At 42.9% G+C, this 27,346-nt stretch overlaps 1 protein-coding gene across 2 annotated transcripts in view; it reads right to left on the minus strand.

Moving 5' to 3' along the window:
- SASH1 (SAM and SH3 domain containing 1) overlaps positions 1–3,638 on the minus strand; it is a gene marked incomplete at both ends in the record, with an annotated part of 171,510 nt that extends 167,872 nt beyond the window's left edge. For both annotated transcript variants that reach the window (XM_084228836.1, XM_084228835.1), the window contains one exon: positions 3,513–3,638. In XM_084228836.1, the coding sequence (XP_084084962.1) occupies positions 3,513–3,638 (126 nt within the window). The remainder of the gene's footprint in view (positions 1–3,512) is intronic.
- Between the last annotated feature and the right edge of the window lie 23,708 nt (positions 3,639–27,346).

Consider the following 27,346-nt stretch of genomic DNA (forward strand, 5'->3'; position numbering starts at 1 on the left):
TTAGTGATGAAATACTGATCCATCTTATCTAACCTTATCTAATAATCTTAGCAATTCTGACTCTTAAAAACAACTACTCTTTCCCACCAGAAAAAAAGGGGAGGGGAATGTTATGTCTGCAACAAGTAGTAAAAATAAGAAAGTGAAATCCCAAAGGATTCTAACTCTTTTTGTACTTCTGAGCAGAAGTCTAAGCATGTCATCGTGAAAGGTGACACACTTTGAAATCTCAGGCAGACCACATGATGCTGCGTTTGAGAACAGAACTGCACATTTCACAAGAACACCATGGTTTAATTGCTCGGGGTTTACAAACATTTCGCAACTTACCATTACCATTTCCACACTAAGTGCCAGAATTTTAGCTTGCATGATGATGAAATTGCCCAAGTGGGAGCTTCAGCATGAGCAGAATTTATTAATGTCTTTATAAATGCACCCCATTATAAAAGGCACACGAGTCTTTACAGAGGAGTGTTTTGATGTGGTCCTGCATTTAAAAAGTACATACTTTTTTCTTTTTTTCATTCAATAAAACCATGTTCTCAGCGCCCAATAAATCCCAGGCACTGGAGATAGAAAAATGAGTAAAACACTAACCCTGCCCTCCAGGCACTAGACAGCGTTTCTCATAAGCTCATTTTCTCTTAATTCCATATCTATCTACATATTCACATATTAGCATTTATTCATTCTAGCATGGCTCAAACATTTGCCTGCCACAAATTATACTATTATTTCTTCTCTAAATAAGCATTTGTTAACTTCAATTTAAAAGCAACTAGTTGGTGCTGAACCATGCAGGACAGAATTAATTTAAATGCAAATGTGTCCTAATAGACTCAACAACTATTCCCTATTTACAGAGATCTATGACTCCGAGGCTCCACCCTCCCCTGGGTTAGAACCACAAAATCCCCAGAGCATGGGTACCGGTTGACTCTCACTGTGCTCTCCCCTGTTCCGTGTTGTCGTTGGAAAAGGGAATCTCTGCCAGTTCGCCTAAAAAGTTTTAAACTAATAGACTTTGAGGTTTGATTTTTACAGTTGGAAGAGTCTGAAAAATAAAGACAGTCCTGTGCCTGACATCTGCTAAGAATGTTTGGATGTGTAATTCTCCCACTACATCTACTCCCCTCAAGTTCAGTACCGGGGAAAGGAAAAAAAAAAAAAAAAACCTTCTAAACAGCATATTCCCCAAATGCCACACATAACTGAATTTCTACTATGTTGATCTGGGATGTCTAACCCTGCAGTCTCCTGGCACCAAGCTGCCAACTGGCGGGTGACTGAGAACTAGGGTGCAGCCTGACAGCACCACCAAGGTATAGGTGCCATTGGTTGAGTCACCTCACCTATTTAAGCTGACATGAACGTAAACTTCCTTATTTTAAATATAATATGAAGGAAATGGAGTGTTTTATCTCAGAACAGAGAAAGGCAACAGTCCATTTTGTGTCTTGCCCTATTTCCCTGCAGATGCAATTTTTTACAGACACTTGGAGGGCAGTTTTCTAACAGCAGGATGAAGAGTCTTCCTTCTAGCCTGAGGACAGGCTAGCCTGAGGACAGGCTAGAAGGTGTACAGAGGAGAGGTAACCTACATCTTCTTCACCTAAATTTCACTGAGGAACTATCTTGATGTCCAAGTTTACCCCAAAGTAAAATTCAGACCAAGGTGTCTAAGGAAGACACGAGTGCACATAAGCTGTGTGGGATAAGCTTGATGTTCTTTCCTGCCTCAATGCTGGTTCTGTAAGAAGTGCACATTTCCTTTTCTCTTGAATCTGCACCTTCAATAACAGGTTTGAGCTTCCCCAGCCCCACCCCAGCTTTTGACTCAAAGATCATTCAGCTACAACTGGCCCAATATCGCTGGAAACTGCCAAAGAGGGGAAAGCAAATCTCCCAAAAGGGCCACCTGACAATCTCCCCTCCAAAAGACCTCTGGGCCCACACTTCCCTTTAAGTGAGACCCTGCAAAGCTCTAGTGAGGGATGCAAAGTGATGTTCACAAACCAGTCTGCTCAGTGACTGCAAATTTACAGAGCCAGATCTCAGCAAAAAATAACAAGATGAACTTCCTGCTTGAAATATTCATTGGGTTTTCTGGAATTTTACTGAAGGACCATATTCCTGAGTGGTGTTGAACACTACTTAAGTAGATATTTAATATTTAGATTCATATATATAAATTGAAGACACATACACACTTAAAATTCTAGAGAATGTGAAGGACTGAAATATTTGACAACCTTCCCTGGCTTCTCTGGATGGGAATAATCACAAATAATGATGCAAACCTGAAAACAGGAAAATTGAAAATTCAACTGGTATCTGGAAAGATGAGACAGACTTTGCAGGAGGGAATTTATTGAGCACCTACTATACATCAGACAGTGTAATGAGCACTGCATATACATCAACTTAGCTAAATCTCAGAAAACCTAAAAAGAAAGTCTTCTTTGCCTCATTTTTCAGGTGGTGAACCTGGAGATCAGAGGAGCTAAACACCTTGGCCAAGTTTAGGAGGCCGGTGAAAGGGGAAAACCGGGAGCTAACCCAGGTGAATTCAACTCCCAAGCCCAGTAGCTTAAGCAACAGTGCTCATCATTCCCAACTAGTTTATTTCTAAAAAAAAATACATCTTCCATGAGGAAAACGAAAGATCCCAAAGTAAATCTAGAGCCCTAACCCATGACCTCAGCATCTGCCAATTCCAACTCTTTAGATTAAAATTGACATTTTTTGTGGATTACGAGGTCTGTCATACCCCCAAGCCCTGATTCCAGTCTACCTGCCAAGCTAAGGCTCCATCACAGCAAATCTATGAATGCCCCAAAGCACTAAATCCTGAGCAAGTTAAAGCCTCACCCTCCATGCCTGAGAACTCTTCTTCAGAAATTATGCCAAATCTACGGGTGACGTTAAAACGTTTCTGGGCTCTTCAAACTACATGACAACACAGATTTCACAAAACAAGTCCTAGAGTCCTTAGTCCCAAAATATATCAACAATCAACAAATACTCTGTGAATCCACAAGTTGAAAAACTGCAAGCAAACAGACTGAGCAACTCTGGGGCGGCGCTGGAGAAGAGATGGTTGTTTTTCTCTCGCCGTCAGACAACAAATGAAGAGATAAACATCAAGAACGTCAGCCTCTTCCCAAACCCCACTGCGAGCGCACCTCGGCCCAATACAATTTATTGACATGGATTCTCTGAAGGACTCTTTCTAGCTTTCTCCACGCCAACTCCTCAGCAGGTGTCCCAGATTCAACTGTTGCATATCCCCCCGATTGTTTAAAAAACATCTTTGATGGGCTCTGTGGCTGGTTATTTTTTAATTAGGGTTTGAAATCCTATACGGGGTGGACTTAACCCCCTGAGACCCGCAGCCAGGGCGGGTCGCCTCCGGGCAGCGGGCTGGCCAAATGGCGAGAGCCCCGGGAGCCCGGGACGCCCGGGGGCGACGCGCCCTCCCCGCGCCTCCCCGGCGCCAGGTAACTCACCAGGATGCCCATCACGTCGGTCCAGAGCCGGGAGAACGCCTCGGACAGGCCCGCGCCCTCCTGGGGGTCCGGCGCGGGCTCGGGCTCAGGCTCTGGCTCGGGGCCGGCTGCCCCCGCGTCCTCCATGGCCGCGTCCCGCGCGCCGGCCGTGCGTCCGGGTCCCCGGGGCGCCGCGGTCCCGCACCCCCAAACCCCCGCACCCCCGCGCGCCCGGCCCCCGGCGCCGGTCCCCGCCCGCCGCGTCACGGAGCCGCGCCCCCGCGCCGCATGCCCGGCGACTTGGGGGGCCCCTCGCCGGCGCCCGCACCCCGGCTCCAGGGGGCGGCGGGCAGCGCGACTGACAACTCCAGAAACTTTCCCACCCGGGCCCGGGCCGGCCGCCGGGGAGCAGGAGGCAAAGTTCGCACCACTGAGTTTCCCGGCGGGGAAGCCGCGCCGCCCCGGAGCCGCGCACCCCACGGCCGCGGCGCCTCTCCAGGGCCGGGCACCCCCGGGCCAGGGCGCGCGCCCCGCGTCTCGCGGCACGTCCCGGCAGGACCCCGCCGGGGGGCAGCGCGGCGCCCCGGGAAGGTGCGGGGAACTCCCGGGACCCCTCTCTTCAGAATGAGCTCTTCCAGCTCCACATGACTCCCTCTCCCCCCGACGCGGCAGAGAGCGTTTAGCAACAAAAGGTGCTCTGATGTCAGGCGCTCGCATGGAAATGAGCCTCCGACGGGAGAACAAATCGCCTGTTGAAAGAGCAGCCGCGCGGCCGGCTCCCGCCGGCACCACTTTCCCGTCGCGCTGTTCACCGGGGCGTTTGGGTCCCAGAAACTCGAGAAAGTTAATGTTTAAAAACGCGCCTCCTGCCCCGAGCTCACCAGGAGCCAGGGGGCCTTACAGTCCCCAGCTCGCCCCTCGCCAGGTCCCGCGCGCTCGGGCGCTGCAGGCATCGCAGCCCTGCCCGGCCGGCCCGCGGGGAGACGCAGGCGCGAGCGCTTGGCACGAGCCCCCGTTTGGATCGTTTTTCTGAGTGGGGGACATTTTGGTTCCCGGGAGCCCGCCATGCCGGGCCTTGCTGGGGGTTCGGCTAATTAGGGGAAAAGTGCTTTGGGCTCTCATGGTTCCTGGACACGAAGGACAGACGAAGTTCCAGTTTCAAGGCTCAGTGTCATGGTGGCACCGGGGAGCGGGTCACACTTGGCACCCCGTGCGTATTTTTCCAAGGGCAAGATCCACGACCCATTTATTTTATGAGGGAACTAGCCCCCGCGAGGCTGTCTCCTTTTGTGATGCTTTCTTTAAAAGCCACCCAGAAAATCTGCCCTTGGAGATACTTGTCACGTTGGGTTTGGTGACTGGTCACTTGGTGAAACGAGGTGGAGAAAACAAGGAACCTGTCCCCCCCATCAATTTCCCCCCGCATTGTTAAAGAGTTGAGTGATCCTGAATGCAGGGGAGGGGCCCCAGAGAGCGCCCCTGCTTGTTCTAGAAGCAGCTCCTGTTGTTTTTCCTTCTGAGCCCACATGAAAAGGGGATAAGAGCAAGTCTTTGAAATCTCCCTACTGTTTCCCTCTCATTTCTGGCAACACCCATCCATGCAGACAGGCCAGCAGATATTACAGGAAAGTTCCAAATATATATATAAACTTTTTCACATGATTTGTTTATAAACAAATCCCAATGACAATATTTTCGAAAGGAAATAAAAAGAACGTTTCCCTTGAAAGCAAAGAGACATGATGTTATACTGGAAGGCGCACTGGGCCACCAGACACTATCAACGGCCTGGTGCTGCCCTCCGGGACACAAGCAGGACTCAGGCTACTGGGGGCTGTCAGATGCTCTGACCTCAATCAGCGGTGGGCTGATTATTGCTATTGTTATTGTTACATGCAGAAAGACATAAATAAATGATGGGAAAAGATAAAATAACCCTCGAGAGTTGATTTTACTGGTATATTTAAGAATCTCAATTTATTCGCCAAGTGGGCCTTCATTAAATTCAAGAAAACACAAAGAACTGTGCTACTTATTCTACCTGAGGCAGCTTGTTCTAGCAAGTGACTAAGCAAGGAGTGTAATAGGTGGGGGCTGGGCTGGAGAGTGCTGACTCCCCAGCCCAGATTATGATTCTTTCCTTTTGACTCATCAGAGACCTGAAGGTGAAGCATTTAAGTTTTCAGTACAACAGTTTCCCCAGCCCTGAGGAGGCTCTGCCCATACCAATTACCACCCACCTCCTGGGAGGTGATACCATGTTTCAGGGGCATCTAAAGACAGGTAGGTGCTTTTCAGTAGCAGTACTTACACACCTAGCAATATAATTAAACCTTGGCCAGCATTCTGGCACTTGTAAAAATCAATCTACCCTAGATAACGAAGCTTCTTTTCCTAGTGCTCCCTCATAAATGAATAGGAAAATTAGATAAATAATATATGTTTTGGGGAGATGTTGATGACCACAATTTTGCTGTCTAAGTGGGAAATTTTCAATAATCATTCATCTACTTCTAGAACATGAATCATTTTGTTGACCTTTTTTATAAATGAAGCCGAACCTCTGCTCATCAACTTCATGAAGCATTTACCCGAAATGAATCTGATTCCTTCTAAATGGGAGTCTTTTTCTCCTTTAGTTAAAGTCAATCTTCATTTCCCAAAATTCCTCAGGGGCCTTTTAACAAAATGTAAAAGAATAATCATCAACATTATCATCTTCATCTTACTATTTCAGAGTCCCATTTGCAAAAAGCTTTTTTGTAATAGAATTGTATCCCCAGGGGGTGAGAAAGGACCTTGGAGGTGATCTGGGTCAAATCCCCCATTTAATGGCTGAAGAAATAGGCTCTAAAGAATTTCAATGATCAGTTCAAGTGAACACAGCTATGTAGAGCAGACTCACAGTCAGTCAACCTGATTACTTGGAAGAGTTCTGTCGTCTACATTCATTTGACTCTTTGAAAGCTGTACAGTGTGTACATGCTACAATAAAAATGTGTATATATTTTTATATACACAATATATAAACCTTCAGAAATTCTAATCCTCCCTTTTCTAGTGCCCATCAGGGCCTTCCTCCAGATAATTGGCATTATTATGCTTTGGTGAGAGGATGCCAAGGAAAGAGAGGGATCTAGAAGAGAATTCCCCAGATGTCTAGCAGACCCAGAAGTTAATTACAAAATCAATTCTGTGGATCCCAATCACCATTTATTGCAATGAATGAAAAGAAAATTATCAGCATGCATTTACTGAGTGATTATTGATAATGCACTATGTTCCTAATCTCAATAAGTATTCTTTCTTTTGTTTTTAAAGATTTATTTATTTATGCATACAAGAACCGGGGTACAGGTCAGAGGTGTGGGGGGTGAGAGGATTCACCAGAGACAGAGTGGGGAACAGAACAGGGAGATTGACTAAAGTACGCTGCTGAGGGGAGCAGCAGGCAAGTCAGGAGAGGTCTGCTGCGCCATGTGGGTAGCTCCCTGGCTGGCCATGTATTGAACTGGTGCTGCAGTGGCTGCGGACAGCTTCATAGGCTGTGTTAACCCCTTGCACCACCAGGGAGGTCCAATAAGTGTTATTTCTTAAAAATAAATCTCAGGAACTCCCTGATGGTGCAGGGGTTAAAGACACAGCACTATCAAGCTATTGCCAGCCACCGCAGCACGAGTTCGATCCCAGGCTAAGGAGCTGATCCACATAGTGCAGCAGACCTCTCCAGTCTTACCAGCTGCTCCCCTCAGCCATGTATTTCAGTAGATCTGCCTGTTCTCCCCACTTTGTCTCTGGTGAATCATGTCATCCCCTGCACCTCTGGCCTACACTCCAGTTCTGTATGCATAAATAAATCTTCCTAAATAAATAAATCTCCGTCATGTTGTTACACATCTGTTGTGCTATGTATGTGTACATCTATACACATATACATGTAAATAATGACTGGCCTCGTAGAATGTGAGTCTTATTACAATTCAGGATTACAAAGATTTACAAACCATTAGTCTAGAGGTTGCACATGTTGCCTGCAGTATATTTGGGTACCCATTTTCACAGAAGAAAAGTAACCAGCCTGTCTTGATGGTAAAGGTAGAATTTAGTAGCTGGTAACAGAAATCACAAATTTCAAAAGGTCAAAAGAGAGCTGGTTTTGAATTTCCACTGAAGTTTCTGTAAGAGATTGGGCAAGTTATTTATCTCATCTGTAAAATGGGATCATCCCACCTATTTTGTGTGGTTGTTGAGATGTTATCTGTGATCAACTAGACAATAAATCTCCATGAATTAGATAATTCTCAATCACTTCCCACTTCCCCCTCCCTTGCCTCTTCCATTTGTTCATACTGGGAACTGAACATCTGTAAGCAAGAAGTCTCCCTATAGTCATACCTAAATCTCTTGAATCACACAAAAAGGTAATTTTGGTCCTAGAATGTAGCTGCTGTGTAATGAACTTGGGAGTTTACTCATGACAGTGTGGTTCTGATGATCAGGGCTCTTCTGTTTTGATAGTGAAGGTAGTAATAACAGCAATAACAATATCTATCATTTATTAAAAATTGACTAGGTCAGGCACTGTTACTTGACATATTTATAATATTGAGTGAATATTATATCACCCTTATCTAACCCCCACCCTGCTCATTTCCAATTTCAGTACTATCACATCCAAACCTTTGTTCTGGCTACCAACCCAGAGACTTGCTCGATTTGATTCCTTTCCTACCCTCACCATCACTCACCTCAAAACCATGGGTGAGCCCCTCTGAGTGTACTTTTAAAATATATGTCAAATGTACCCACTTCTCCCCATCTCCCTTTGTCCATAACTGCTACCTTCACTCACAATATTTCCTATAGATCAGTGCATCTCAAAGTGTGGACCCAAGAACCAAAGGTCTCACATTACATAGGAATTTGTTAGAAGTGCAGACTTCTGGGGCCCATGTATATACATACTGAGTCAGACACTGGGGGTTGGACCAGGGATCTATATTTTAATAAGTCTCCCAGGCAATTGTGATGTCTGCTTCAATTTGATAGACACTGTAACTATGGGTTTGTTAGAATAAGGAACAGGGGTGTGCTGCAGAGAAAATGTGAAGTTTTGAAATGCAACCTATTGAAAAACGGTACAGTAGATATTAAAAAATAATTGGCAAAAAGGAAAATAAATATTAATGGTAAAAACAACTGTCATGAAATAAATGAATTAGTGATTGTAAAATCAGACATTCAGAGACAATGGTTTTAAAGCACAGATAATTAAATACAGAAATTAAAATGTATCATCCACGAGAATACCACATGTTGTAGGAACACAGCTTCATTTAAATACTTATTTTTAAAGACAATACACTTTCTGTACAGAAAATCTGAGATTAAGCAGAGATTAGATCAGAAAGATTATAAATTGTCCAATTTATTTTTTATGATATTGCCTTCTGAAATTGAGCAATGAAAATAGATAAGCTCATTTACTTTATGCCTACTGTCAGCAACCCTCTTTGGCACTCCAATCTGGGGCATTCCAGAATGCCTGGGGGAATGAACTTCAAGGAAAGACTAGTATGTTAAAACATTTTCCACTTGACAATCCCAGTTTTTTACATGTGCCTTAAAGGTAAGCCAGGTCCAAGCTCAGGCGTTACTTCTTTAAAAGCCTCTTCATCATGGAGTATTTGCTAAGAGAAGTGAGGAAAGCTAAGAGCAAACTAAAGAGAAATGAAAACAAAGTAAAGACAGCCAAGGAGAGAAGGTAAATAAGCAAAGTGAGGATTCAAGGCTATAAATACTTTTCTCGTAATCTCTTTTTCATTCTGATAAGCAATGCAGCTAGCTGAGCCAGCTGGGGTTTCCTCTGTTTGGATGCAATGTAAACAGAAGGTTCTGCCTGGGAATTTTTCCATCAGGCACAATAGTGCCGTGACCTGTACTTTATTTTACATAGTAGGGTCAGAAAAGATCATTTCTTAAGGCACTCATAATAATGAAATATGAAGATATGAGCTATTCAGGAATACCCACTATAGACAAGAAGTTAAAAAAAAACTTGGGTGTGCTGCCAACAATGAATTCACAATATTTAAGCAAAGAGTTCAACTCACCATAAAACTACTTCTGAATTAAGCTGAGTAGTCTCTCCTGGAGAGCTGTGAGGCTATGGGAGAGCAACAGGACACTGAAGCATGGAGAGGAAATGACCTTTGGAATCATACTCTCAGTTATTTATCTTTTTAGCTTAGGAGAGTATAAGAAAAGAAAAAAGAAAGTGATGTGTTAATAAGAGACCAGTGATTATGTTGAGTGTTTCCAAATAATGCCAAAAAAAAAAAAAGGCTTAAAAAACACAGCTGCAAAGTATCCACCAACCCAACCACTTCATCAGTCTTGTCTATTTTATGAACTTTACCCGATGAGAATGCCTACTTGGGTGTCTCTGTTGCTTCAACAAACTTGTGAAAAATAATTTTTCCCTTTAAATTTAAAAGCTCCAGGGCCTCCCCGGTGGCGCAGCGGTTGAGCGCTGGGTTGCGAAACTGCGCGCGGCCTCTGCGGCGCCGGTTCGATCCCCGGCTGCTCCCCGGCCACGGGAGGAGGGTCCCACATGGCGTGCAGACCTCTCCTGCCGCCCGCTGCTCCCCTCAGCAGTGTACTTCGGTCCTTCTGCCTGCTCTGCTCCCCGCTCTGGCTCTGGTGAATTCTCTCACCCTCCCGCGCTTCTGACTGTACCCAGTGCATGTATAAACAAAACAAACAAACAAACCAGCAAACAAATAAATAAAGCATGCCTCTATAAAAAAAAAATAAAATAAATAAATAAATAAATAAATAAATAAATTTAAAAGCTCCAGCTAAAACTATGCTCTGCTTCTTTGGGGGGCCATCATGCCGTATGCACAGGACAATAGATTCTCTGGCTTACAAAATGAATCCTGGTAACTGAGAGGTTTACTATAATTTGATCGAGAGCTGAAGTATTATTCAAAAGACTTGGTGTTGAACAACAATAACAAAAAGTAGTTTATGATTAATGACATTTGCATATCTAGCTAAAAAAGGTCACTGAGCTAGGCACATCATTCTGGGAATAATATGTGTTCATTCGTTAAAATAAAAGAAAGTGGGATATCCTTTTCACTACTCATTCTTTATGATTTATTTTTATTTATTTAGGCATGTAAGAACTAGGTTGTAGGTCAGAGGTGCGGGAGGGGGGCGGTGTGGGAGAGGCTTCATCAGAGACACAGTGGGGAACAAAGCAGGTGGATCTACTGAAATACACTGCTGACAGGAGCAGTGGGCGAGACAGGAGAGGCCTGCTGCGCCATACATGGGTTAGCTCCCTGGCTAGGAACCAACTCAGGACACAGCAGTGATAGCGCTGAGACTTAATCCCTATGCCACCAGGAAGGCCCATTTTTTATTTTTTTTAATTTTTTTCCAGATTTATTTATTTATACAAGAACTGGAGTACTACAGGTCAAAGGCACAGGAGGGCGAGAGAATTCACCAGAGAGAGCTGGGAGCAGAACAGGCAGATGGACTGAAGACCCTGCTGAGGGGAGCAGCGGGCAAGGCAGGAGAGGTCTGCCTGCCATGTGGGTTTCTCCCTGACCGTCCAGGAATCGAACCCAAGCTGCAGAGGCTGCGGACAGCTTCACAGTGTGGCGCTCAACCCGCTGCACCACTGGGGAGACCCAACTACTACCCATTTTTTAAAGAGTCACTTATTTACTATGGAAATGACTTGGGGAAGAAACGTGAGACTTAGCTGCACTGTCTAGTCTGATGTGGACACCATGTGGCTCTGTGTATTCTGTTCTACATCTTTCATGGAGGAGCCAACATTTTGGATCAGAAGCAAGACTTTTGTACTAGTAAAATTTGTCTGCCAGGGAGTAGAAAGAGATACTCCCACTCCTATTGCTGAAAAAGAAAGAAAAATCTTCTCAAATTTCCCTTACACTTTAACATTCTATCATCTTAGAATCTCAGAAACATAGATCTTTCTTCTCACGCAATCTGATTCTCTCCTCTTCATGTATAGGAAGTCTTACATCTCCTCCCAGTCATTCAAGGCCATTTTCCTCACTTGGGTACTTTCTTTCAAATTGCATTTCCTGTGAGACACACACACACACACACACACACACATACACAAAAAGCCTCAGTTATCTCAGTTTTTTTGAGCTGCCTTATACAATTGAAGATATAAATAAATGAACTTGGTGAAGACTCATCAAAAGAGGGGGCACCACGGGAATGTCTCAATGAGCTTCTCATCTATGGAGACAGAAGTTTCAGGGACAAGACATGGGGGTCATGGTTGCTTCTTTATATAGTGCTTTGGTCAAGCTATGTGAAACAATTCCCCTACAAGGAAGCCCATAGCAAGCTCTGCTTCCATGGTTAGTGCTGGCCTGAATGAGGTTTGAAATCCCAAAGAAATATTAATATGGGTAAGCAGGCACCAGATTTTCTGCACCATTTCCCTCTCAAGAAATATAGGTATTTTTAAAGGAATATAAAAATGGATTATCTGCTATTTCTTATAAATGAAACAACTAGGTGCTAGTTGCTCTTTATCTAGTGAATGTTCTCAAAAATCAGATGATGTTGATTCCAATAGCAAAGAGACACTTAACAAAGGACCCTTGTTCTAGAAATGAGGTCATTTGAACAGTCTATCCATTAAGAAAAAGCCTATTTTGCTTTCAGAGGTCACCTATTGGGGCAGGAAATCCATCTTTCAGCCAGTGGACTAACATCTGGCCTAAGTCTTCTGGGCCCAAATGTCAATTTCCTGGTCTAAATAGAACACACATGGAAAAAAAAAAAGATGGAAAATACAAATCTGAAGATTTTTCAACAGGAGCATAGATGATTAGAATTTTTCAAAAAAGAACTACTCTTAGTGATCAAACAAACAAAAACAGTAAAATACCAGCATGAACATTTTCTTTCTTTCTGGAATAACTACTAAAGGGCTCAATGAAGACGCCAACACTAAATGTTAGCGAAGAGAGAAATAGTCATTCAGTGATAAGTCATTCAGTGACTGTCTACTTTAAGCTAGACTAATCACAATTCAGGACAATTCTTTCTAGGCTGGAATTTATTTGTATGATGAGAGAGAAAAAAGGAATTTTAGTGACTACATTAACAAGATAAAAATTAGAAAAATGGAAAGTTGTTTAATCAACATAAGAAAATAATCTTTAAAGAGATAGTTAAATGTGCCTTAAAATATTTCCTGTATTATTCTACTAAGTAAGCCATGCAAATTGAGTACTTTTTATTAAACATTTATTTATTTATGCATATAAGAACTGGGGTGCAAGCCACAGGTGTGGGTGTGGGGTGAGAGGATTCACCAGAGACAGAGAGGGGAACAGAACAGGCAGGCTGATTGAAATACACTGCTGAGGGGAGCAGCGGGCGAGCCAGGAGAGGTCTGCAGCACCATGTGGTTTAGCTCCCTGGCTGGCCGGGGATAGTGCTGTGACTTTACCCCTTGCGCCACCAGGGAGGCCTCCAAATTGTAGTACTTTTTGAGATTATTTCATAATTTCAACTTGTCTTTCACTTACTGGCTCAAATTAGACAGATTTTGTTGCATCCATTTATCCATTAATCATGTACTCATTCATCATACAGCAAATATTGACTGTCAATTTTGTCTGATATTGGGTTAGGTGACAACAAAAGATAGACCTACTTTTCAGGAATATCTAATCTAGTGAAAGAGAGAGAAAAAATAATTAGCAGTCATAAATACACAACAAAGAGGTACACAGAGAAGTGGATGGTGTGGAGAGAATTCACAAGGGTGATGCCTGTTAATGAAGAACACACAATTCACCAATCAGTCAAGGAAGTAAAAGGGAGGGCATTCCTGGCAGAAGGCTGTTAGAGGTTAAGGATATAATTTAAGTTCTACTAAGTTAACATATTTGCATGAGACTTTGGTTCATCACTGGGGAGACTCGGTGCACGCCTGGCCTGCAGGGACAGAAGCAGAAGCACCAGTGTTGGCTGGCATGGCTTCCTGATTTAGGGGTTAACCATGGTTTGCAGACCCAGGGGGACCTTCCATCCTAGTTTTTCCGTGATGTCAATACTAAAAATCCTGCATTCTGGAAAATTGCTTACACTCAGGCTAACTGGAATGGTTAATTATGCTATAAAAACTTCAGTCTGAAAGCTCAGTCTAGAGTCCATTTCTCAGTCTTCTCCAAATATGTATTAAAAAATTTCCTAAAAAAAAAAACAAAAACAAGACAGCATGAGGGGCAGCAGCCTTCTGCCCGCTGGCGCCTGTGTTTGTAGGTGCTTCTCTTCACTGACCTTCTATCTCCCTTTGCAAAGCATCAGAGGCAGCTCTCCTCCCAAGGCTGCCAGCCTGTGACTACACAGACCAGCCTGTCCCTTTCGGGAGCAGCTCTTTCTGCCTGCTTGTGTCTATGCAAGCATCCTTTCCTCTTTTCTCCCTTTTTATAATAAACCTAACCTTTTAGATATAAAAACAAAAAACAAAGCATACTAAAGTATATTCTTTTTTTCTGCAGCTTAGAACTGGGAGGAAGACTGCTGTGAGAGACGTATTGGCGGGCCTCCCCGGTGGCGCAGTGGTTGAGCGCTGGGTTGCAAAGCTGCTCGCGGGCTGCCCGCGGCCGGTTCGATCCCCGGCTGCTCCCCGGCCACCGGAGGGTCCCACATGGCGCGCAGACCTCTCCTGCCGCCCGCTGCTCCCCTCAGTAGTGTGCGTCAGTCCTTCTGCCTGCTCTGCTCCCTGCTCTGGCTCTGGTGAATTCTCTCACCCTCCCGCGCTTCTGACTGTACCCAGTGCTTGTATAAACAAACAAACAAATAAATAAATAAAACATGCCTCTATTTAAAAAAAAAAAGAAAGAAAGAAACGCATTGGCTCTGGGGGGAGAGTGGAGAAGCTGACTTGGAAGTACGGGGAGATAAGTTGGATAGGGGAGCTGGGGGAAAGGGAGGAGTCAAGGTTGACTCACGGGTTTTCTGACCCTTGCTGATGTCGTCATGTCACCTGAGCCCCCTTCCTTTTAAGTGTCACCCACCGACACTTCCCCCAACTCTGAGTTGTTCCTCCGAGGCATCTCTGTAAAACTCAGTTACTTTCCTCTTACAACCTACTCCATCATAATTGCTTACTAACTGTGTCTCCAAATTTAACCACAGGTTCTGTGAAGGTAGCAGGGATGCCTTAGTCACCGTGAATACTCCAGTGACTAGTGCTGCACCTGCCACGTAGAAGGTTTTCAAAAAATATTTGTAAAGTAGTCCCAACACAGGGCCTCCCTGGTGGCACAAGGGGTTAAGATGCAGCACTATGATGCTATCCGCAGTCATTGCAGCATGAGTTCGATCCCTGACCAGGTTGCTGACCCACATGGTGAAGCAGACATCTCCTGTCTTGCCCGCTGCTCCCCTCAGCAGTGTATTTCAGTCAATCTGCCTGTTCTGCTCCCTACTCTGTCTCTGGTGAATCCTCTACCCCCCCAACACCTCTGGCCTGTCCCCCAGTTCTTGTATGCATAAATAAATAAATAAATCTTTAAAAAATAAGTTCCAACAGAGATAACACAGAGCAGCTAATGTCAAATGTGATTACATACTCACTTCATTGTGACACTTTGAAAAATATGGGTGTCCAATCCCCTCTAGAACTTTCATCAGAATCACTGGAGATGGAACCTAGGGACCTTTATTTTTTATCTTCTTTACTGATTGAGGATGGGAATGGAAGGAAACATCAAGATCACCTGATATCCCAGGACCCGGTGGACTCTGATGCATGGAAGCCACATGGACTGAGATTCTGAGAGGGAGACCCCCATACAAAACCCCAGGACTGTAGGGTTGTAGCTACAATAAGGGAGTTGAGATGCCAGCTCCACCAAGCCTTACTTTCACTGCAACGTGTTGCTGATAACATCACTGCTTTTCTTGAGTTTGCTCTGTTCGAGCCCATTCTCAGTTGGTCATGGCTGGTTAAGAGTGAAGAGGGTCTGAAATGAAATCCCACCTCTGCCCTTTCCTAGCTCTGATAATTTGGGTAAATTTTTGTAAGTGCTTTGCCTTAGTCTCTTGCTCTCTTTTTTAAAAAAGATTTATTTTATTTATTTATGCATACAAGAGCTGGGTTATAGGCCAGAGGTGTGGGGGTGGGGAGTGGTGAGAGGATTCACCAGAGACAGAGTGGGGAGCAGAACAGGCAGACTGATGAAATACACTGCTGGGGGGAGCGGCAGGTAAGACAGGAGAGGTCTGCTGTGTCATGTGGGTCAGGGGATTCGACTCATTCTGCAGTGGCTGCTGAAAGCTTCATAGTGCTGAGACTTAACCCCTTGCACCACCAGGGAGGCCCTTGCCTTAGTCTCTTGATCTACAAAATGTGGGTAGTAATAGCCACCTTTTCACGGCGTGGCTGTAAGCACTAAATAAGCTAATTCACATAAAGATCTCAGACAATGCCTGGCATGTAAAACCTGTTCTATATATATTAGCTATAGCTATTATTATTATTATTATTATTATTATTATTATTATTATTCCTCCTACACTTGGCACAGAGGTTGCAAAGATTAATAATGGGGGCATGCTACCATATGCGTGTCGGTTCCTGCCTGATCCACACTTCTTTTCCAGCTTGATTTTCTGTGATTCTCCCACATGGAATCATTCTGGGAGCCTCTTACCTAGTTTCCACCACATTTTCTGTATTTTCTACTTTCTGCTTCTCTGTTTTGTTCAATCAATTATTTGTTTCTGAAGTACTCCTACCTTATTCTCCAGCTTCATGGAGATATAATTGACATATAACATTGTGTAAGTTTAAGGTGTATAACACGATGATTTGATGCAGTTATCTGTTGCAAAATGACTACCCCTGGAGCATTAGCTAACGCCTCCATCATGTCATATAATTATCAATTCTTTTTTGTGGTAAAAGCCATAAAAGATCTACTCAGTGAGCATGTTCAAGTATAAGATACAGTGTGATTAACTGTAATCATCATGCTGCACATTAGATCCCCAGAATTTGTTCATCTCATAACTGGGAGTTTGTGCCCTTTTAACAACATCACCCCATTTCCCCCACCCCTCCAGCCTGGCAACCACTATTCCATGTTGTTTCCATGGGTTCAGTTTTTTGGGATTCCACCTGTAAGTGTCATCATACTTTATTTCTGACTTACTTCTTGTAGTATAATGCCCTCAAGGACCATCCATGTTGTTACAAATGGCAAGATTTCCTTTTTTCTCATGGCTGAGTAACATTCTATTGTGTATCTATAGTATTTATCACCTTTTTTAACCCATTCATCGATTGACTGATAGACACTTAGGTTGTTTGCATGTCTTGGCCACTGTGAATAATGCTGTCATGAATACAGGTGTGCAGATAGGTCTTCCATGCCCTGATTTCATTGCCTTTGGACATATACCCAGAACGCGATTTTTAGGGGCTATGGTCGTTCTCCTTTTCATTCTTTTGAGAATCCTCTACACTGTTTTTCATGTTGGTTGCACCAATTTACATTCCCACTAACAGTGCAGAGGATTTTCTTTTCTCAGGTATTTTTAGACATTTGAAAGAGTCACAGTTTATTATGATGGGCAAGAATGGTACAAAATTCACTGGGGTAATGAGAATGGAAAACTGGGCAAGACAGAACTGAGTAACACAGCGTTCAAGAGAGCAGCATGGGAAATGATGAAATATCTGAGTAAGAGTGGTCCCAGAGGTAGGAGGAGAACCAAGATGGCGTAAGGTCAAGGAAGGTGAGAATTGCAGGAAGGCGTGGGGACCAGCAGTGCTCAGTGTTATGGAGAAGTCAGCTGCAGAAGCAACAACTGATACTAATGAGGGGTGGGCGTGGGGGGTCACTGGTAACCTTACTGAGCTAGCGTAATTTCAAGGGAAGGAATAAAAACTAGATGGCAAGTTTTTACAAATAAAATCCTGAAGGAGAAGGAATAACAGAAGAAGGAGATGACTGGTATTTTTGAGAAAGTATTGTTGCAGGGCTTCACTTGTACGGAGGCCATATAGGCCACCCTTTCCTGTAACTACATTTTTCCTCCCCAAAACACAATAAAATGGATCAGATTTACTCACTGTAAGTAAGAATTTCATTCTAGTCACATTTCCCTGAATTTATACCTAAACCAATTTCAATGAACTTCAGGATTTTCACAAAATCCTTTCTCACACACCTCAGACATTTCAGTTCCATAAATATTTTCTGAATTTCTAATCTGTAAACATGGAGAATTTGAAAGTAAATCACAGAATCTGATCTCACAGATCTGATCTTAGTCTAGTGAGGGAGACCAGCTCATAAACACAAACTTGCAACCCAGTGTGGTAAGGAAATGTGCATAAAGCTCCTTTGTGAACAGATACTAGGTGGTCATTGCAGCCTGGAGGTATCATGGAAGACTTCCTGCAAGAGGCTTTGTCAGAGTTAATGTCTTGAAGGAACACTCTAAATTATCTAGCCACATAGGGGCTAAGTGGGTTTCAGGCTAAGAGAACAACAGGAGCTAAGCCAGAAAGACATAAAGTAATGTGCGTTGGAGAAACTTAAAGCTCTTGATTTTATAATATGCCAGTGAGAGAATGGCTGGATCTGAAGCTCAAGGCACAGCGTGCTCAGGCACATCGCACTTTGACTGCTGTAAGTTAAGGAGATTAGTCTTAATGTCTTAGTGCTCTGGAAGAGATTGTCCTTGTGTATTTCTGCTTCCTAATTTCCTTTCTAGGAGGGTAACCTTCATTTTACTTTCAAAGTGCACCATGTACTGCTTACAGTCCCTGGACTGAGCAGGTAATTCCACAGCCAGCTATAATAGAGTAACATGAAAAGCCATGGGCACACGAGGGAGGGTGGGAGTAAAATTTGGAACGTTTCACTAATGTGCAGGTCATACCTGCCCAAAGGCCATGCTGGTTTTTCTCTTTCTTTCCAATATTAGTACATGGGCCACCCCCCTTGATATTTCTGGCAGCAGTACCAATCACTTTCAGGCAGAGGATGTCGTCCCAGATCGCCCCACCAACTCTATGATCTGAAATACTTCAGTCTTCTTTTCCTTAACTCTAAAATGAAGGGGGCAAGAAAGGATATTTGAGGTCTCTTTCTTTTGTAACATTCTGTCATGCTAAAAGTGGATGTTTAAGTACAGAAATTGGCTTAGGAAAAAAAGACTAAGGAAATAAGGAGGTGCTTAAATTGGGGAGCAGGAAAGTACCTTTCCCTTCTAATAGACGTTATTTATGTGATAGATTGAGCCATTAGACAACCACCGGATAAGATATGGCTTATCCATGCATTTAAAAAAAAAAGATTTATTTATTTATTTATGCATATAAGAGCTGGAGCACAGGCCAGAGATGAGGGGGTGGTGAGGGGTAAGAGGATCCACCAGAGACACAGAACAGGCAGATTGACTGAAATACACTGCTGAGGGGAGCAGCGGGCGAGACAGAAGAGGTCTGCCGTGCCACGTGAGTTTCTCCCTGGGATCAAACTTGTGCTGCAGAGATTAGGGATTGCTTCATAGTGTGGTGCTTAACCTCTTCCACCACCAGGGAGGCCTATCCATGCATTCTTTTTTTTTTTTTTTTAAGAATTTTTTTTTTCTTTAATAGAGGCATGTTATTTGTTTGTTTGTTTGTTTGTTTGTTTGTTTTGTTTATACAAGCACTGGGTACAGTCAGAAGCGCGGGAGGGTGAGAGAATTCACCAGAGCCAGAGCGGGGAGCAGAGCAGGCAGAAAGACCGAAGTACACTGCTGGGGGGAGCAGCGGGCGGCAGGAGAGGCCGCGGGCAACTTTGCAACCCAGCGCTCAACTGCTGTGCCACCGGGGAGGCCCCTTATCCATGCATTCTTAATGTGACTAGCATATTCCTCAGTTCTCCATCTGGAAGTCAAGCAGTATTTCCATGAAGTGGCAATGGAACATGATTGATGTAAAGAAGATTTTAATAATAAATTGATACAAGATTCAGAAATTTGACAGGATGCTCCAAAATCCATAAAAATGCTCATTTTCTCTCACCTAGTATTTAGATTCCTGGGAATTTATTGTACTTAATCACTAGAGAGAAGTGTTAGAATTGGAAAACAACTCTGTGTCCAGAGGGTTCTTATTGCACTCTTTCTAATATTGAAATTTGGAAAGAAGCTTCATAGTCTGGAAGAATGGTCTAATAAATGATGATATTGAAATAATAATAGGTACTGATTAAATGCTCAGAACATGAAGAACACATCACAGAATAGGAAAATACCCTCTGAATGAAAAACTTGACTCTGAGAAATTACAAGTGTGCATGCACCCATATGAGAAGAGAACCTGCAAATGTTCTGTGCCTTAATAGGTTTTGAATGAGTATAAAATGAAAACTATTGCTGTGTTAGAGTGGTAGAATTTTGGTTTAAATTATCTTCGAAAAAATGTTCTATGTTGTTACCATGCTGGTTGATGATAAACACAGTTCATGTTCATATCTAGCATTTGTTCAGAGTTCATTGTTTATAGACACTATCCTATGCTATTTCTCACCTTCTACAACATGTTTACCGCTTTTCCTTTTTTTTAAGATTTATTCATTTATTGAATAACTATAAGAAAGTGAAAATCAAAATCAACAAAAAACTATGAACCAGAGACACTTTTAGGGGGGCGGGGGCGGGAGGGGAGGGATTGGGGTCAGAATGGGGGGGCTGCAATTGTATGGGGAATATAACAATAAAATTTATTATAAAAAAAATAAAAATAAAATTTGGAGGAAAATTAAAAAATAAATAAATAAATAAATAAAAAGTAAAAAAAAAAAAGATTTATTCATTTATTTATAAAGAGCTGAGGTATAGGCCAGATGCGCGGGAGGGTGAGCGGATTCACCAGAGACAGAACGGGTAACAGAACAGGCAGACTGATGAAATACACTACTGAGGGGAGCAGCAGGTGAGATAGGAGAGGTCTGCAGTCCTATGTGGGACCCTTGCTGGCCAGCCAGGGATTAACTCACACTGCAGAGGCTGCAGACAGCTTCACAGCACTGCGCTCAACCGCTTGCGCCAACCTGGGATGCCCTGCCTACTGCTTTTCTATCTCCAGTCAAGACTATGTATGTGGAGTTAGATTCAATGCCAGTCAGACACAGAAGCACTTGAAGAGGCAGTCTGAGGAATGAATGAGTGAATGAATGAATGAACGAATGAGTCCCTCAAGGGCTGAGAGTAGCAGAGACTGAAGCCCAAGCTTCTATTGCCTTAGACCACAGGGTTTCTAGTGTTGGTGTCTGGGCAGAAATTGTGAGGTCACTTGAAGTCCTAGACTTCCAGATTTTCCATGTAAATAATTGTAAGAATGGATAGGATTGAGTTTCTGAAGCTGAGAGACAAGGAGTGAGTTCTCAAAATCCAGTCCCTGAAAGCATAACCTTTTACATTTAAGATAATTCTTGATATTTACATTTAAGATAATTCTTAAGATAATTCTTGAATGCCTCCCTGTGAAATGATGGAATGTCCTGTGAGAAGTGTACATGTTGCAGCCTCTCCGTATAGGAACAGGAATGCCAAACAGCAATGTTTGAGGAGTGGAGCATGAACGGATTCAGTATCCAATAAAAACAAGCAGGAGCGGTGGGGAGCCACATTAAGAAAAGGTGTTCTTAATATTTCCTTAAACCTCATTAATAATAACAAATGCTCAGGAACCACTTCTTTTGATCCACCCATAGTATTTAACTTTCCTGGTTTTTCAGGTTTGAGGATAAACACAGTGTTACAGATTAACAACAGGTCTTTATTGGACTGAATTTTATCATTGGCCAGAACACGCCCAGGTTCTCTGAAGCCACTGGAATTGCTCATCTGCATCCAACAGAAGTATTTAGCCTTTGGTCAGCAACACAGGCAATTTTACCCTTGATTTTTCTTGGATACAGAGACTACCTTCCTTACTATTCATCCTGAGCTTTTCCACTAAGAGATACTATTTTTGAAGCAGCTCTGTGCCTCTGGCTATTTCTCCTGATTCCTCCCCTTTCCAGCTGACTCAGAACAGAGTTCTGCATCAGCCAGGTGCCATGTCTGATCACCATTATGCTCCTGGAGGCACAAATGGCAGTATTTTTAAGCACGACCATCTCTGCGGGTTCTATTTCAGTAACTCCTGTGACATAAAGAACCTCACTTTGATCTTTCAAGCATACATATGCTCAAGATATGCACCTCCTCTCATAACTCTATAATCCCTAAATGTGCCAGAGCTTGTGCACCTGGGAAAAGCAATAATAAATACTACCTGAATCATGTCCACATATGGTGACCCATTTCTCCGGATACATTTACATTGATGAAGGAAAACCAGGAAGACATTTCATAAACCAGTGGCCCTGAACGCCACTCAGTCTCTTGGGCTATAAAATAAAATGTCTAACTTTCAATGGTTACGAGAAGAAAACTGAACATCCAAATGCTCACTGCCCAGCATTTCCTGAGCATTTTCTTCAAATCACAGATGCATCTGGTCAAGCCAATTCATCTGGGCTTGAGGCCCTGAAGTGGGTGGTGAGCAGCTCAGTGTTACTAACAGCATGACATATATCTATGCCTGTACCCACTTAATTTGTCCCTGGCTGGGATACATGAACTTTTATTTGTGCTATTATCATCATATCCTGTCTAGACTGAAAACAGCTACAGAGCTGTTTGCTCCCTTCATATTCAGTGGATGGAAAATAAAGAGGTGGGTGGCTCTATACTAACTACGCCAAGGACCAAGGGACTCCCACTTATTCTTTCCCCTGTAAAATGAGAGAACCCAAAGAAGTCCAAGGCAGCTGCTGCCAACGGGAAAAATCTAGATAAGAGCAAAACTTGATGTTACATATAGATGTGTGATCAGACTCCTAAGGCAATAGAAGCTTGGGCTCCAGTCCCTGCTACTCCCAGACTCCAGTTATATATTTTAGGTAAATTCGTTGGAAAATTGTGAAAATTTTAACCAACAAAGTGGATGGCACATTCGGACTCTATTTTGATTCTAGTTGGAAAACACCGAAGTGCCAGGAAGCGAGTAAGCAAAAGGATTACTGTATTCTCAGTGCTGTAAGGAGGATGAATTTGCCCATCCACGGCATCAGGACTTGGGAGGCAGATAAGATCAGGGGTGTGGCAAAATAGTATTCTAAGATTTTGATAGGCCAAGAAATCACCCATAACCCAGGTAGGACAATCCCTTACATAAGAAAGTTTGAACACACACACTCACACACACACATAAAACTGATCAATTGTTAGTTGCATAAAAAAATACAGTGATGGGGCCTCCCCAGTGGCACAGCGGGTTGAGCACAGCTCTGTGAAGCTGTCTGCAGTCTCTGCAGCGCAGGTTCGATTCCCGGCCAGCCAGGGAGATGCGCACATGGCGCAGCAGACCTCTCCTGTCTCGCCCGCTGCTCCCCTCAGCAGTGTATTTCAGTCTGTCTGCCTGTTCTGCTCCCTGCTCTATCTCTGGTGAATCCTCTCACCATCCCGCTCCTCTGGCCTGTACCCCAGCTCTTGTATAAAAATAAACAAATCTTAAAAAAAATACAGTGATGTGCTATATTAATGACAAAAGACAATGGCATTATGGCGGGGCCCCCATCCATGACCTAGAGTAGGGTACATGACCTACTCTAGACATTCACACAATGACAAAAAAATCACCTAGGGATTCATTTCTCAGCACATATACCCGACATTAGCAGCACATGACAGCACTGTCCATTTAAAGATTAACGCAAGCACCTAAAGTAGTGGCTCAGCACAAACTTTGACTTCAGACAAACCAAGGCCAACTCTCAACAAGTTCTAAGCCTCACTTTCTTCAACCATGAAATGGGGCTAATGATGTGTCTAAGACATAGTATTGATGAGAGGAATAAGTAAATTTGCAAAGAACTTAACACTAGGAGGGCACAGAGTATATGATCAATGAATATATAGCACTTATTTAATGTGTATTAGTTATTTTATTTACTATATATTGAATATATTTTATTATTCTTAGTTGGAAAGGCCTTTAGTACAATATCTACCTGGCATAAATGGAACACTGAATAGATGGTAATAGTGGTTATTACAATTTTCATTTGAATTCTATTTAATACTAATGATAAGTAGTAGCTGAATTAAGGGATTCAAGGGCTTGTTAGGCACTTAACAAATCATTTTAAAATGCTCATTAATGGCTTATTAAAGAAAATCACTTATAAACCTTTTCGTTAATAGACTTTTAAGTTTAAGAGAGCAAAAGGTATTCTAAATCCAGCTTTTCTTTGTTGTCCTTCTTGAGCCAAGGATAGTGATGCCACTGGGTGAAGGTGACAGGGAAACTAGAGCTTTCTCTGCAGAATTGGTTTGAGGAACTAAAATGAAACTATGCCATTGATTAAAGGGAAATGACCATGAATGTCTCAGAAATAACCCCTAGACTCAGACACAAAATAATACACTCAGCGGGTTTAGTAAATTCCTCATTATCATATAAATTGTTTTCAAGTCTGATCTAATAGGATATGATTAATAATTGGGATTTGTTTTCTTCCAAGAAGCTGATTGAAGGGAACCCAATACAGTCTAAAAGCCCATTTCTAAATGGATCGACTAAGTGTTTTTTTGTATTTAGTGTAAACAATAGTGTCCTAATGAGAGAGCTCTGTGCTTGTGGCTGCTGAGCGAGGGAAAGTGTGGCTAGAGGCCTGGAGATGCTAGGCTCGCTACAGGAAGTGGCTCTGCATTCACTCACCATATGGCTCAGAGAATGAGAAGGCGAGTATGATGGCTGCTCGGGGACAGGACTTCCGGATCCATGCTGTTCATCCTCTAATTAGAATACCTGGTAGGCTCCCAGGACAGCTTGGGCTGTGCTTTCCAGCTTCCTCTTTGGACCATTTCTGAGAAGCAAATGCTTGTTTTTTTGGTGTCAATTAAATGCCACCCGAATTGCTTATGAAAATCTGGACAGGAAAACACTGAGCTTATGCTAAAGGTAATTTTCAGAAGAACAAAGTTTCCTTGTTCAAGTGGTCCAAAATTCAGAGCTATGCAAGGCGGAGGGAAGGATTGGCAAGTTGAGGGAAATAAAACCAGGAAAATAAGGTCTTTGATCAGGAGTTAACGCCACATCTCTAGCCAGTTGAAACAATTATAGCTCTCACTTCTCTGCCAGAAGGAACAGGTCGCTGTTTCTAATTCCACTGCCCACCCTAGGGCAGGCGTGCAGTCACGCGGGCACAGCCACCAAGGCCCTTGTCAATTAGAAACAACATTAAAATAACATCCCATCTGCTCTACAAATGTCAATGAACTTGTGCCACCTGTTGAGGGGCTGTTAGGGACATAGAAGAGCAAGGAGTCTCGACACAGGTTTGTATATTTATACAAACAAAGAGACTCTTGATTCAAGGCTCTCCCCTACTACCACTCTCTAGTCCTCTTCTCTGCCAGAAATCTTTTGAATACTTTTGCAGTGTGGTATTTTGCACCCTGAAGCTTGTTAGCTGTATTTAAATGCCATAAGGGATGTTGAAAAACAGGAGATGTACCTCAAATAGGAGAGAAAACGATAGCTTTGAGTTATTCTCACATGCATCCTCACATGCACTCACAAATAAGCATGAAGAAACTCTGCACCAAGTCTTACATTTGAGCTGAAGATGAATTTTCTCAGGGAGAACACTAAGACACTGGGATGGTTTTGGAGGAGAGTGTAAAAGCTCTTTTCCAAAGCTCTGGACGGCAGGAGTGTGTGTCAGAATCAGGATGTCAAGTCAGTTCCCTGACCTTCCATTCCAGCCTCTGCTAATGTCATTTCCCTCCCACAATATCGAAGCCCAGCCTGGAGCCCTGGCCCCATTAGTGACTCCTTTTTCTGCCACAAATTCCTTGACCTGTTTTTTGTTTTGGGGGGCGGGGAGTAATGGGAGGAGACAGGAAGTGTTTTTTTTCTGGTTACCATTAAGAATGCCTCCCTCCTCAGTCACTCCACACCTCTCTGGGTCTCTGTCTGCAGATACTTCTACCTGTCCTTCTGTTAGCGGGCAGAATGAGGGGCACGCCAGTACCCCAAACCCCAAACTTCAAGACATAATCAGACACCACCTCCCTGGGAGGGTTTTGACAGTACTTCCTTTCCCCCAGTAAGAGCCTCCTCTTCCTCTTACATGTTTCCAGAGAAATATCCTGCATACCCCACCCTCATACCATTGAAAGTGCTGCATATCAACTTCAGTTTTCTTCAGTGCTTCATTTATTAGACTGTGAGCTGCCTGAGGGCAGGGTCTCCATGATATATACTTCATTGTATTCTTAGTGCCTAGGACACTGTCTGGACACAAAAGTGTCTCAATAAAGAATGATAATAACAAACAATGTTCATGGAATACTTCTTATATGCCAGGCACTGCTCTCAGCAAGTTAATAAGAAAACCTGTCTCTTAAGGCTTTAAGGATTCTCTTTATGATCGTAAGTATAAAGACACATCCAAGCCTAGTACAGAGCAGATGGTCAATAAACTAGTAAATTTTATTTCATGCCTTAGGTCATTTAATTCTCAGAACAATTTTTTTTTGTGGTAATACTGCTGGTTTCTTTTCTCATTTTAAAGAATAAGGATGTTTACAAAAGTGAGAAAATTTGCCTGAGGTCACTCCTCACTAAGTGCCAGAACAGGGCTTTGTTTTGATAATACCCTCACTATTTTTGACAACTAAATGCTGTGTAGTCACATGTTGTTTATGACTTTTTAGTCATCGATGGACCACATATGTGCTCCCAACAGGCGGTATCAATAGTTTAGACATGCAGTAGACTATATCTTCTAGCTTTGTGTAATTACATCTATGATGTTTGCACAACAACAAAAATGCTGAAAGATGCATTTCTCTGAATGTACACCCATAATTAGGCAACAGGACTCTATAGTATCACTTCTTTTTCTTCTAAGGCACTTTCATGAAGGTATAATTTATACACAGTAAATTTCATGCTTCCTACTGTACAGTGCTGTGAGAGCTGTAATCATATCACAGTCAAGATCTATAGGACAGTTCCATCACCCCAAAGAATTCCCTCACTGAAGCAGTTAATTCCACCTTCCCCCCACCTCTCACTTCTACCCCCACCCCAATACCCAGCATCTGAAAAACACTGATTTAATTCCTGTTTTTACTGTTCTACTTTCCCCTGAAATGACACATAGTTAGAATATATTTGAATTGTGATCTTTCCACATTTAGCATTTGAAGTTTATGAAGCATTTGCAATTCACTCAGGTACCTAGAGTACCAGAAGTCTGTTCCTTTTCTTTGGTGAGTAGCATTCTACACATGGATGTACTGCAGTTTACTCATTATCCAGCAGAAGCATGCTTGGATCTTCCACAAATTGTGTTGAATGTGAACAAAGGCATTTATAAACATTCATGAACAGGTCTTGTGTGAACACAGGTTTTCATTTTACCTGGTAGATTGATACCTAGGATTAGGACTACTGTTCATAGGGTAAGTGGGTATTTTATTTTATAGGAAACTGCCAAATTGTTTCTCTGAAATAGCTGTACTATTTTGCTCTAATAAACAATAAGTAAAACTTCCTGTTATGCCACAGCCTTGTGAACACTTAATATCAGCTTTTTAAAAAGTGATTTTAACAGGTTTCTGGAGGTATCTTTGTGGTTTTCAGGGACATTTTCCTAATGACTAATGAGATAATTAGTCACTAATGAGATAATTAGGAAAGTACC

This window comes from Talpa europaea (assembly GCF_964194135.1).
Source record: "Talpa europaea genome assembly, chromosome: 2".
Taxonomy (NCBI): domain Eukaryota; kingdom Metazoa; phylum Chordata; class Mammalia; order Eulipotyphla; family Talpidae; genus Talpa; species Talpa europaea.